The sequence below is a fragment of the Saimiri boliviensis genome, chromosome 4 (assembly GCF_048565385.1).
Source record: "Saimiri boliviensis isolate mSaiBol1 chromosome 4, mSaiBol1.pri, whole genome shotgun sequence".
Taxonomy (NCBI): domain Eukaryota; kingdom Metazoa; phylum Chordata; class Mammalia; order Primates; family Cebidae; genus Saimiri; species Saimiri boliviensis.
In genome coordinates, this window is record NC_133452.1 from 162,678,736 (window position 1) to 162,693,122 (window position 14,387).

Here is a 14,387-nt window from a genome sequence, read left to right on the forward strand (position 1 = left end):
CAATAGCTCAAAAGAAAAGTTTCAAGACTCTGAAAAACAAAACAAAAGATCAACAACGTTTTAGGCAAAAAGTCAAAAAGATTAGTTCAGTATGTGTAGCTAATTCTTGTTCTACTTGCTATTCGTGAACATTTTAGCTCTCCATGAGTCCTGAAAGTTTTTCCTCTATTCTCATGTAATAATTTCCAAAGTTATTGGAGACCAGCATTTGAGAGGACCTGTTAGAGTTTTATAGCTGATTATAAAACCACTTCCTAAAGAGGACCAAAGCAGTACAACATTTGTCCATTGTCATGTTGCAATCCAGAGGTTGCATTGAGTTTCAGGGCAGCCATAGTCAACGACACAATTGACAAGGAAATGTGTTACTTCTCTGTAGCACACAGTAATTTTAAGGTAACAATTATGATTATTACTGATAACATACACTAAGTTATATCAGAATTACAGGAGTTTCCCATAATTTTGGAACACATACCAATAACATATGTATACAAATACATCTCAAAGAAAACCAAACACTCTCTTATTTGACAATGCTTCCTGTGTTTTTGTACCAAATAAGACAAATTGCATTATTTTTTGGACTTTAGGGAACCTAATATCTTAAAGGACTAATTAGGTCAGAAAAAGACATAATTTATAATTTGATGTTGGAAAGTTTGTCAGATATAAATGTTTAAAACATCTGATATCACAAAATAGGATCACATTTCATTGTAAAATAAATCATTCATTTAGCCAAAGTGATAACTCAAGGATTCCAAAAAAAAGTGAAAACCTTCATTCTTTGAGAGAGGAGACAACTTTCCAAACAAACCCTAATAAAAACAGCATGAAGTAAATTAAATTTGTTTTTCAAAATTTTATAAACAATCTATAAAATTTTAAACTTGACCATAAGATATAACTTCCTAGCAGGCACGGTGGCTTATGCCTGTAATACCGGCATTTTGAGAGGCCAAGCGAGGTGGATCATGAGATCATCCTGGCCAACATGGTGAAACCCTGTCTCTACTAAAAATACAAAAATTACCTGCACATAGTGGCGCACACCTGTAGTCTCAGCTACTTGGGAGGCTGAGGCAGGAGAACCGCTTCAACTCAGGAGGTGGTGGTTGCAGTAAGCCAGGATTACACCACTGCACTTTAGCCTGGAGACAGAGCGAGACTCCATATCAAAAAAAAAAAAAAAGAAAAGAAAAAGAAAAAAAAGAATAAGCCTTTATAACCTCTTTTTTTTTTCCTTTTTCTTTCTTTCTTTCTTTTTTTTTTTTTTTTGAGACGGAGTTTCGCCCTTGTTACCCAGGAGTGCAATGGCGCGATCTCGGCTCACTGCAACCTCCGCCTCCTGGGTTCAGGCAATTCTCCTGCCTCAGCCTCCTGAGTAGCTGGGATTACAGGCACACACCACCATGCCCAGCTAATTTTTGTATTTTTAGTAGAGACGGGGTTTCACCACGTTCACCAGGATGGTCTCGATCTCTTGACCTCGTGATCCACCCACCTCAGCCTCCCAAAGTGCTGGGATTAAAGGCGTGAGCCACCATGCCCGGCGCCTTTATAACCTTTTTTAAGGAATTGGTTAATGTGTCAAGAAAACCTTGTTAATCTTATGCAGGGGCTCATATGCTGGTCTTGCATCATTGTGCCTTTGATGTGAATGATTAATTTATAGAGAAACTGAACTTACTTTCTTTCAAACTTGTCCCTTACAGTCTCAGTTGAATAGCTTTAATTTCTGGCCCTGTGTCTCTGGAATGCAGTTTATTTTGATTGACATCTTCAGAAGGGGCCTGAAGATGAGGCTTTCATTGCTGTCAGTGTTTACAATTTAGCAGGACCTGGTGTCCTTTTTACACCCAGGAGTCAAAGCCCTGTAACTCAATGTCACAAGGACTTTTAAAGCACATGCAGGAAGATACACAGATGTAATCATGTTATTTAAAAAAAAAATTTTTTTAATCTCAGTTTTTTCCTAAGCAAACCAAACTTAATAATAGTGGCATAGGAATTATTTCAACAAAATTTAAAATCTGTTAGGTCGGCCGGGCGCGGTGGCTCAAGCCTGTAATCCCAGCACTTTGGGAGGCCGAGGCGGGTGGGTCACGAGGTCAAGAGATCGAGACCATCCCGGTCAACATAGTGAAACCCCATCTCTACTAAAAATAAAAAACATTAGCTGGGCATGGTGGCACATGCCTGTAATCCCAGCTACTCCGGAGGCTGAGGCAGAATTGCCTGAACCCAGGAGGCGGAGGTTGCGGTGAGCCGAGATCGCGCCATTGCACTCCAGCCTGGGTAACAAGAGCGAAACTCTGTCTCAAAAAAAAAAAAAAATCTGTTAGGTCAGTTAACAAAAGGCAAAAGAAAAGACCTTCTGCAATGCACAGAATATTATGTTGGAAGAAAACATTTCCTTTAGACTTTAAGAAAATGAGCCTTTTTAAAGGAGAGAGAAAATTGAAAAAAATGGCAAGATGCAATAAAAGTTGAACTTTCATATTAAACTCATATATATATATATATATATATATATATATATATATATATATTTTTTTTTTTTTTTTTTTTTTTTTTTTTTTGAGACAGAGTCTCACTCTGTTACCCTGGCTGGAGTGCAGTGGCACAATCTGAGCTTACTGCAGCCTCTGCCTCCTGGGTTCAAGCAATTCTTGTGCTTCACCCTCCCAAGTAGCAGGGACTACAGGAGCATGCTGCCACACCTGAATAATTTTTGTATTTTTATTAGAGACAAGGTGTCACCACGTTGGCCAGGCTGGTTTAGAACTCCTGACTTCAAGTGATCCACCTGCCTTGATGTCCCAAAGTGCTGGGATTACAGGCATGAACCACCATTCCCAGCAAAAGTCTATTATAATTTAAGAATAGGTCAACCCCTTAAGAAAATTTTATTTTTTAAAAAAATAATTTAATGTATAAGTTAACTGTTTTAGGTTTTTTTTTTTTTTAGATGAGTCTCATTTTGTCGCCAAGGCTGGAGTGCAGTGGTGTGACCTTGGCTCACTGCAACCTCTGCCTCCTGCGTTCAAGCAGTTCTCTGCCTCAGCCTCCTGAGTAGCTGGAATTACAGGTGTCCACCACCATACCCGGCTAATTTTCGTATTTTTAGTAGAGATGGGGTTTCACCATGTTGGCCAGGCTGGTCTTGAACTCCTGACCTCAGGTGATCCGCCCTCCTTGGCCTCCCAAAGTGCTGGTATTATAGGCATGAGCCACCATGCCCGGCTAGTGTTTTAGTTTTATAAACATAAAGTCCAATCTCTAGAAAGAGCATTATCATTTCTCTTTAATTATAAACAACTTGATCATATATAAGTTTTTTTTTTTTTTTAAATAAATCTTATTGTGATTTACACAGACTATTCATGAAGTGCTTGGACTTTCTGGTTGCCATGCAAGATTCTTTCTCATATAAAATTATTTTTCTTTAAGCTTTCTTACCATATACACACAAAAAAACATTTATTTTATAACTTCCTTTACATCTCTCTTATTTCCTGGTTCCTTTACCTTGTTTTATACATGAGCTTTAAATAAGTTTTTTTTTCCTGAGAATCTTGTTCTAGCACCCAGGCTGGAACACAGTGGCCCAGTCTTGGCTTACTGCAACCTCTGCCTCCTGGATTCAAGTGATTCTCCTGCCTCAGCCTCTCGAGTAGCTGGGATTACAGGTGTGCCACAATATTCAACTAATTTTGTATTTTCAGTAGAGTACAACTAATTTTATATTTGAGGTGGAGTCTCATTCCGTTGCCCAGGCTGGAGTGCAGTTGCGTAATTTCAGCTCGCTGCATCCTCTGCATCCTGGGTTCAAGTTATTTTCCTGCCTGAGCCTCCTGAGCAGTTGGGTTTACAGGTGCCCACTACCACGCCTGGATAATTTTCATTTTCTGCATTTTTAGTAGAGATAGGGTTTCACCGTGTTGGCTAGACTGATCTTGAACTCCTGACCTGAAGTGATCTGCCTGCCTCAGCCTCCCAAAGTGCTGGGATTACGGGCATGAGCCACTGCACCTGGCCCTAGTGTTTACCTTTTTTTAAAAGGACACATTTTTTTTAAGCAATAATATTTTCTTATATTATTGGAAAATACCCAAATAATGAAATATCTGTTATTTAACTTTACAGTCTAGATTATGACAAGTTTGTCTACAAGTATTTGTCCCATTATATTTACTTAATTATTTTGTTTACCTAGATTATTTTTGAAAACTGAAATAGTCATCATTTAAAGTTATGGAACTACCATTGCAAAATTATAACTGAGACAGTGAAAAAGATTTGACCTAACTGACTCAATCTCGCTTTTAGCCTCCAAGCCATCCTTGCTCATTTCTGGGCATAGGCCGAACTAACTTTGGGAGGAACTTAGTTTATATAGTTTAGTTTTGAAACAGAGATAATAACAGCCGTTTCCCTAAACAAACCTCCTTACTGCCTGTTGACTAGACTGCCTAAAGCCACAAGATTAAAAGTTATGGTAATAATACTAAATTCAAGATGCAGCTATTTCATTAAACCAATATCAATGTCTTATTTATTAAAAAACTACACAAGCAAGCCAGGCATAGTGGCTCACACCTGTAATCCTAGCAGTTTTGGAAGTCAAGATGGGTGGATCACCTGAGGTAAGGAGTTTGAAACCTGGCCGACATGGTGAAACCCTGACTCTACTAAAAATACAAAAAAATTAGCCAAAACCCTGTAAGGGCAGTGCATTATCTCTGTAGATGGGGAAATCTCAGTTCAGGGTCTTGACTAAGTCACCTTCCAGAGCCAGTACTCGTAACCGTTAAGTGGAAGCCACCTGTGTAATGAAGCTTATAAGGCAGCAATGCTGGACTGATAATAGCAATGTGGTTGAACCATGGCACCTGTATAGCATCTGCCTTTCTAGAGCCCTTTGAACATGTCATCTGTTTTTGCTGTTGCCACCCCATCACACTGCCACATCCTTTTTACCCCCTCTCCTGCTTATATGAAGGTCCATTCACATACTGTCCTTAGACACACCTCCTGTCATCTGCCCTGTCACACATGAAGTCCTCAGTGTCCGTCGTCAGGGAAAATTGCTTGAAAACAGCCTTATTCACAAAGATACACATAAAAATTCTCATCCATTAAGATTGTTCTTCTCTGTGCCTCTGTATCCAGCCTTTTTTGGGTATCTCACATGTTTATATACACAGATATTTCTCATGCCATATGTCACACTCTTGTGCGTTAGGCCCCCCACAGACACCCTTACTGAGCCAGAGACAGACATTCCTTTATCTGTTTAGCAGAAGCAGTGGTGGGGACTTGCACCTCAGTCAGCAGCAGTCACAGTGATGGCAGTGGCTTATTTATTTATTCCTCTGCTCAGCAGAATACAACTCTTTGAGAGACCAGAATAATCTAAAATGCCAAGGCCTAAAGACAATTCTTGGTTCTCAGCTTCATGAAGGACCATCTCAGTGATGAATAACATCTTCACTGCTGTTATTAGGCAGCCCTTCTCCCTATCGTTACTGAAAAAGTGAGGAAAGGGTAGACTCTCTGTCACCTGGAGTGTCTATTTGTGATTAATTTAAGCTCAGGTGGGAGAGGGAGGTTAAGGGGCTGTATGTCAACCTGAATCCTCTTTTTTTTTTTTTTTGAGACAGCCTTACTCTGTCGCCCAGGCTGGAGTGCAGTGCCCTGAACTTGGCTAACCACAACCTCTGCCTCCAGGTCCAAGGGATTCTCCTGCCTCAGCCTCCCAAGTAGTTGAAATTACAGGTGTACACCACCATGTTCAGATGGTTTTTGTATTTGTAGTAGAGTCAGGGTTTCACCATGTTGGCCAGCCTGCTCTCAAACTCCTGACCTCAAGTGATCTGCCCGCCTCGGCCCCCGCAAGTGCTGGGATTACACAGACTAAGTTGTATAAACGCATGTGAATGCATGAGGTGCTGGGAAGAGACAGCATGTATAAGGTCATATAGAAAAGGGACGGATTATTGTATATGTGTGTGTGCATGTAAGAATTTTTATGATAAACTAAGGAGCCCATTGTGCCAAATGGTGCTGAGCCATAAAAGTTCTTGGCAACCTACTGCAGTTGCCCAACCCGCAGGATCCTGGCACTGGAACATATCTGGGCAGTTCTGTGTTGTTAGGCCATGGCAGGAAAATTTTTGACCCTTTGACATCATAAAAGCTTCCATACTCATCTTCAGTAAGACACCTAATGAATCAGGACCCAGATGTTTGTAGCAGTCCAGATCTGGGAGAGCAGGCTGTTTTGCGTAATTGTTATATCTGAGACATCCTAGTTACACTTAGACTAGCTGTTTCTCATCTGTAAAATGGAGACAACAGTATTGTTTTCAAACGTTGGCAGCACCGAGACAGCGCATGCCAAATTGCTCAGCGTGGTCTCTAGCATGGAGTTAGCTATGCTGATATAGCCGAATAAACAAGCGTGCTCCCTACAGCCCATCTTTACCAAGGCCACGATTTTTTTTTCACAAGGTTCTCTCCCTGCTCCCCCTCTTCATCAGAAACAAGTTCTGCATTGGCCTCTTCCCCAACAAGACTACTTATTAGCTCTGAGAGGGTGGAGAGAACTATTCATCATTTTCTTCTGTTGGTTTCATTCTCTTATTTGACTTGTGGAGACAAGAATTGAGAACATATAAAGGCATTTATCTTGCTTTATCAGGCTGCCCAGTACAGAATTCTCTCTATTCCAATGTAAATCTTAAAACAATTTTGTTACTATGTCCTCTGGCCTTTCCAATTGGAAGGAAAAAAATCTACACCAATATTCTGTACTAGAAAAATCTAAGTGACATTTGTCTCACCTTTTGTCATCTCAGCCAAAGTTAGGTAATAAAATGGAACTAAGCTTTACTGAACAAACTGCCTTAAAATACACTAAAACCGAGGCGCAGTGGCTCATGCCTGTAATCCCAGCATTTTGGGAGTTTGAGACCCGCCCGGCCAACTTGGCAAAACTCCATCTCTACTAAAAATACAAAAATTAGCTGGGTGCGGTGGCATGCACCTGTAGTCCCAGTTACTCCAGAGGCTGAGGCAGAATTACTTGAACCTGGGAGGCAGAGGTTGCAGTAAGCTGAGATCGTGCCGCTGCACTCTATCCTGGGTGACAGAGTGAGACTGTCTCAAAAAATACATATATACAATAAAACTACCTTTGATGTCTACAAGCTGCTCATATTTAGTTCTATTTCTTAAACTGCCTGGGTTTTTTCCTTATCTTTACCTGGCTAACTCCTGCCTCTTCCTCAAGACTCGGATGTCTTTCTCCAGGAAGCCTTTCCTAATGTCTTTTCCCGGGAAACATATATTTTTAAAAGTTAAATATCTTTACTCCAGGAAACCTATATTTATTCTGTCTACAGAAATGTCTTCTACTGCAATTTCTGTACTTGTCTCTGCCTTTAGGCTGAACCCACTAAGAAAGAGCAGGGATTAAACTTCATTCATTTTTTTACATTGCCAATGCCTGATATAAAGAATCACATAAATGTCTGAATGGGGTGAGTTTACACCTTATTCCTATTTGGTATGTATTATTAGTTTATGAGGCCATCTTGTGGCTAGATCATTTATTGCTATAAAAAGATGATCCTGGGTCAGGTGTGGTGGCTAACGCCTGTAATCCCAGCACTTTGGGAGGCTGAGGCGGGCCAATCACCCAAGGTCAGGAGTTTAAGACCAGCCTGACCAACATGGTAAAACCTCATCTCTCAAAAATACAAAAATTAGCTGGGTGTGGTGGCATGCTCCTGTAATCCCAGCTACTTGGGGGACTAAGGCGGATCACTTGAACCTAGGAGGCAGAGGTTGCAGTGTGCCTAGATTGCACCATTGCACTCCAGCCTGAACAGAGTAAGACTCCGTCTCAAAAAAAAAAAAAAAAAAAAAAGCAAAACAATGTCGTATTCTAACATTTATTTTTGACATTGATTTACCTGTTGTGCAAAACGTGACATAATATTTTTTAGGCTGTTTTATGTTGCATGGTTCTGTTTTCCTTCAGGGCCTTCAGCAATACAACCTCTAAATAGGTAGTTTGTGAAACTCTCAACTGTCTTCCTGGTAGGAGCCATAAAGGCTACTACATACTTAGAGGCTACTTATATAGTGAGTGACTAGGGAGATATGAAGGTGGGAAGGCCTAGATCTGAATGTCAGTTTCTATCACATCTTGGGCGACCTTTGAAAATAAATCACTCTGCATTAAAGTTCTCTGCAAAATGGACGTTGTCTTTTCCTTACTATGTAGTGTATGTAAGGTGCTTGGCACAGTGCATAGCATATCAAAGTGCCCAACAAATGGTACTTAGCTAGAATCTAACCAACCGTTTAATGCTCAAGACATCCCTCCTACTCCCAAATACAACAGAGACACCAAATATTCACCCATATCCTTCTCAACACCTCTAGTGAGGGTGAAAATTACTGTTGCTGGATGCAGCACATTCCATTCATAGCTCAGCTCTAACTTCTAAATATTATACATGTTTGTTTTTCCTAGTTATTTAAATATATAGGAAAACTTACCTTTCTATAAGTTGCCTTGTTAAAGATGTTTGATATAAAAATCATGAAATTTTATGAGCATTGTTACATGTATCTTTCATGTAATACTTTTTCATTATACTTGCAAATGGGGCAACACCTTAAAAGCAATAACTGACTTTGCTGGCTGGATGGTACTGTTAGACTTTACACTAATGGGTTTATAAAAGTTTTTTTAAATACTGGTAACTCAATGAATTTGTCAAATTTTAAGTTGAACTGTTCTTTAAGTCACTTAAAATATTAATATTATTCTGCTTGTACAAAACTAGGAAACAACAAATTGAACCTATAATGAGTTAACAGATCTCAGCTGGGTGGCTTTGTTGGCGTCAGATGTCCAAGGAGACATCTAAAAATGCCAGGCATCGTACATATGACTGGAAAGCTCAGACTGGATGTTTGGTTTCTACAGAGGAGTAGAGATCAGTAAAAACTACTATTTTTCAATAAACACGCCTTTTTCTTTAAAAATAACTTGAATAAGGGTTAATTTCTATCAGAGAGATTGGCAATTTATTTGAATTTCTGTCAACCTTTTTTGGAAGATTCAGTTCAATCCAATGATTGTCTTCATGGGCTGTTTGAGCTTTTCTAATTCCTCAGAATGAATGTTCAGAATTCTTTTTTTTACACTTAGGTGACTCTTGTCTCTGCTGCTCCGGGGAAAGTGATTTGTGAAATGAAAGTAGAAGAAGAGCATACCAATAAACTAGGCACTCTCCATGGCGGTTTGACAGCCACGTTAGTAGATGGTATTTCAACATGGGCTCTGCTATGCACGGAAAGGGGATTACCTGGAGTCAGTGTCGATATGAACATAACGTATGTATGCAAACCGTATTCCAAATACCTTCAGTGTGGTAACTGTATCAACAACTGAGACTAAACACATTTATAACATTAGTAACACATGAGATTGGTGAGCTGCTTATCTCCTTAAGTGCAGCTATCGATTTTGTCCTAAAATACTCCAGGGCCTTAAAAGCTAGAACTAGAGCAGTAATTTCCTAGTACAGTGTGTATAAATAGTAAAGGGGGAATGATCCCAAACATTCAAGTGCAGTGGCATGATCTTGGCTCACTTCAGCCTACGCCTGCAGGGCTCAAGCAATTCTTCTGTTCTCCTGCCTCAGCCTCCCTAGTAGCTGGAATTACAGGTATGTGCCACCATGCCTGGCTAATTTTTGTATTTTAGTAGAGATGAGGTTTCACCATGCTGGCCAGGCTGGGCTCAAACTCCTGACCTCACGTGTCTGCGCCCACCTTAGCCTTCCAAAGTGTTGGGTTTTAAGAATGGGCCGCAATCCTGGATCTCTCCCTGTGACTACACAGACATGCTCTGAGTTAAACTACATGATTAGGGAGCAGTGCCCCTTCACTGCAGGGCCAAACTTCCAGAATGTAAAACACTCAGTTCCAACATGAACTGGTACTATGGCCCACCCCATTCAATAAAGAGCTGGGTCCAAGGATTTACTTTCAAGACAGCTGCTTTTTCCACCTAAGCAACAGAAAAATGTAATTGAGAGGTTAGGTTGAGAGGGCCATTGTGACGAGATATTTCCAGGTAATGGAAATAATATAGGCTTTTAAGGAATCTAAATCTTTTCTCAGTTTTACTTAAGAAACATTCAGCCCTTCTTTAGGGAAATAAATTGAGGGTAAAGCATATCGCAAGATGCAGCCAAATGCTCTTTTTGAAATTAAGATGTACAGAAAAGAAAGGCTCTGCTTATGTTACTGGTGAGCATATTCAGCAGTCCTTATTTCATGTGATAAGTGGTAAGACTAGTTGATGACTTGATTTACCCCAAAGTCTCTCTTAAGAGCAGAGAGATCTTCAAATCTAGCACCGCATTTCATGATCTACTAAGGTACTGTTGCTTTTACAATCCTATGGAATTTTTAATAAGTCAAACATAGTCTTGTCCTTTCAAAGTATGTGTTGCCAAAAGCATTGGCTCTTGATGAGCTACCTAAGCTTCAAAAACTGATTCACTTGAACAAAAACTAGGGCGTAGTCTCTCAAAAATTAGAGATATTTCAAAAGTAAATGAACAATGTTTCAGTAAATGAACGCCTCATGATTCACTCTTTGATTTACTTGACATGGTACCACATTTACTGTACCCTTGCACATTAAGTTCTATATTACACAGACTGAGGATGCCTGTTAGACTGTGACTTAGGTTAAAAACAAGTGAGGTTCCAAAACAACAGGGGAAATTTTAGATTACTGACAAAATGCGAATTTCCAAATTGCCCAGATTGAATGTTTGCTCATCTGTAGCACAAAGGGTTTCTTATCTTCCCTCAGTTTAAGTTAATGGCTGTTAGCCAAAATTCTTGATTTCTAAGACAACATTTGGGGAGATAATCAAAACTAGGCAAACTACTACTAAACATACCATTTTTCATTTCTTTAAATTGAGGTAGATGAATTCAAGACAAGTCTGTTCTTTCCAGCAATAAGATCTGCCTTTTTTTTTTTTTTTTTTTTTTTTTTTTGAGATGGAATTTGCTCTGTTGCGCAGGCTGGAGTACAGTGGTGTGATCTTGGCTCAGTGCAACCTCCGCCTCCAGGGTTAACACGATTCTCCTGCCTCAGCCTCCTAAATACCTGGGATTACAGGCGCCCACCACCATGCCCAGCTAATTTTTATATTTTTAGTAGAGACAGGGTTTCAATATGTTGGCCAGACTGGTCTCGAACTTCTGACCTCAGGTGATCTGCCTGCCTCAGCCTCCCAAAGTGCTGGGATTACAGCTGTGAGCCACTGCACCCGGCCAGATCCACCTTTCTTATACCTCCTAGCCGTAAACACTGAAGACTTATTTTGAATTTGGCAAAAATACATATCCTTTTTAAAAGCTTCCTTTTTAAAAATTGTGTATGTATATATATATATATACACACACACACACACATACATATATATATACACACATTTTTTTTTTTTCAAGACAGGGTTTCACTGTGTTGGTCAGGCTGGTCTTGAACTCCTGACCTCAAGTGATCCACCTGCCTCGGCCTCCCAAAGTGCTGGGATTACAGGCGTGAGCCACCGCGCCTGGCCTAAAGGCTTCCTTCTAAAAAGCAGAAACATAAAAATAAACTATAAGGAAATTATTTCCCTTTAAAACATTAACATTTGTTTTAAACAATCCTTATCTCCAAAAGTTTTTCTTTTTAATTAGCTAGTCAGCTGAGTTAAAGACAACTTATAATTACAAGTTGGTAGGATATAGATCTCTTAAAAATATTTGTAGACATTACATCACCGAGACTGTAAGGACATTGTATCAATTCCTTATAGTTGTTATCTTGTCATTTTAGAATCAAATAAATTCTTTTTTTTTTTTTGAGACGGAGTTTCGCTCTTGTTACCCAGGCTGGAGTGCAATGGCACGATCTCGGCTCACCGCAACCTCTGCCTCCTAGGTTCAGGCAATTCTCCTGTCTCAGCCTCCTGAGTAGCTGGGATTACAGGCACGCACCACCATGCCCAGCTAATTTTTTGTATTTTTAGTAGAGACGGGGTTTCACCTTGTTGACCAAGATGGTCTCGATCTCTTGACCTTGTGATCCACCCACCTCGGCCTCCCAAAGTGCTGAGATTACAGGCTTGAGCCACCACGATGGCTAGAATCAAATAAATTCTAAGTATGGATAGGACAATATATAGACACCAAGTGATAATTTCACCTAAGAAGTTAAGGAGAGTAAATATAAGGTGGAGGAAATCTTTCACCATCCCCAAGTAAATATGAAGTGGGAAACTTAAGGGAAAAAAAAGGGAGGCAAGAAAACTACTTCTCATATATTTGGGAAAAGAAACTTGTGTGGGTAGCGAACGGGCACGATTAGTACAGAAACTTACCAATACTACTGTTGTAAACTATTTGTACACACTGTCGTGAGATGCACACAACTTTCCCTCTGAAAAATTCTTTGCTCTTAACTGTATTCATTTCCTTTCAAGGTACATGTCGCCTGCAAAATTAGGAGAAGTTGTAGTGATTACAGCACAGGTTCTGAAGCAAGGAAAAACACTTGCATTTACCTCCGTGGATCTGACCAACAAGGCCACAGGAAAATTAATAGCACAAGGAAGACACACAAAACACCTGGGAAGCTGAGAGAACAGCAGAATTACCTAAAGAAACCCAATAATGAATGACAAGTGCAAATTTGACTCAATTTTAATTCTTGAAATAAACTAGCAAAACCTTAAGTAGCTACAAATATTAATTTAATTTTAAGGAAAAAAACCTGGAAACCAAGTAGGGTAGAGTGAAGGTGGGGGTGTCTACATTTTTGTTTTGTTTTTTCATTTTAAACATCGTTTTTAATCGTGTGATAACTGGGTGAAAAATTCTTAGCTCAATGTGTTTTGAAAACAGGTAAAGCAAAGAAGCTAGCAGGGCCATTCTTAGATTAAAACCAAAGTCCAGTATTAAGCTAAAGGAGAAATAGAAATTACTGTTTCTGTTTGTGCTGCTATTGCCAAATATCACAGACTGGATAGCTTATGGGAACAACAGAAATTTTTCATGGTTCTAGAGGTTGGAAAGTCCTGTGTGAAGGCCCCAGCAGATCCTGTCAGATGAGGGCCCGCTTCCTGGCTCATGGATGGTGCCTTCTTGCTATGTGGTGGGAGGGGCAAATGAGCCCTCTGGGTTTTTTGTTTTTTGTTTTTTTTTTTTTTGAAACAGAGTCGCCCTGTTGCCCAGGATGGAGTGCAATGGCACGATCTCTGCTCACACCTGGGTTCAAGTGATTCTCCTGCCTCACATGTAGCTGCAACTACAGGCCTGTGCTACCACACCCAGCTCATTTTTCTAACTTTTTTCTAGAGATGGGGTTTCACCATGTTGGCCAGACTGCTCTCGAACTCATGACCTCAGGTGATCCACCTGCCTTAGCCCCGCAAAGTGCTGGGATTACTGGTAAGAGTCACTGTGCCTGGCCTGGGTTCTCTTTTGTAAGGGCACTTATTCCAATTTTCAGGTTTCTGCCCTCATGATCTAGTAACTTCCCAAAGACCCGCACCTGCTAATACCACCTTGGGGGTTGTGATTTTAACATACAAATTTAGGGGGCACACATTCAGACCATAGCAAGTGCTACCCCATACTTAATTTCCTTTTTTAAGATAGGAAACTTCAAAACATATGAACTACAGCCCATCATGAAAAATAAAATAGACTGGGCCATATGGCCTAAAATAGACCTCAAGAAAGTTTGAGGTAAAGCAAGTTAGTGATACAGGAAATGGTCCAGTAGAGGGGAAGGGAAAAAAGCATGCTACTAGCCCCTTTCCTTGTACCGAGAATAAAACCATGCAGATCCCAAATCTCCCAGTCTACAGTACCGCAAAGACCGAGTTCATTTCTCAAGTCTCCAAATACAGCTGACAGTGGCACTCTAAGACAGGGTCTGTCACCGAAGCTGGAGTACAGTGGTACAATCCCAGCTTTTTGTAGCCTCAACCTCCCAGGCACAAGACATTCTTCAACCTCAGCCTCCTGAGTAGCTGGAACCACAGACATGTGCCACCATGCCTAACTTTATTTTTGTAGAGATAAGGTCTGTTTGCCCAGGCCAGTTGCAAACTCCTAGGCTCAAGCCATCTTCCCGCCTTGGCTCCCAAAGTGCTGGGCTTACAGGTGTGAGCCATGGCACCCAGTTTGATTTCTATGTCAGGGAGTCTTAACATTTCATGACTAAAGACTAGAAAGGAAGCAGCTTTAAGTCAATTTAACAATCAAATTAGCAGCTAATGGCA

General features: G+C 40.3%; 1 protein-coding gene across 1 annotated transcript in view; it reads left to right on the top strand.

The window, feature by feature from the left end:
- Nucleotides 1-12,833, top strand: part of ACOT13 (acyl-CoA thioesterase 13) — a 14,988-nt gene extending 2,155 nt beyond the window's left edge. Inside the window, exons 2-3 of the mRNA XM_003927298.4 lie at nt 9,236-9,420; nt 12,582-12,833. Of these exons, the coding sequence (XP_003927347.3) occupies nt 9,236-9,420; nt 12,582-12,738 (342 nt within the window). The 3' untranslated portion in view covers nt 12,739-12,833. The remainder of the gene's footprint in view (nt 1-9,235; nt 9,421-12,581) is intronic.
- The last annotated feature ends 1,554 nt before the right edge of the window (nt 12,834-14,387 follow it).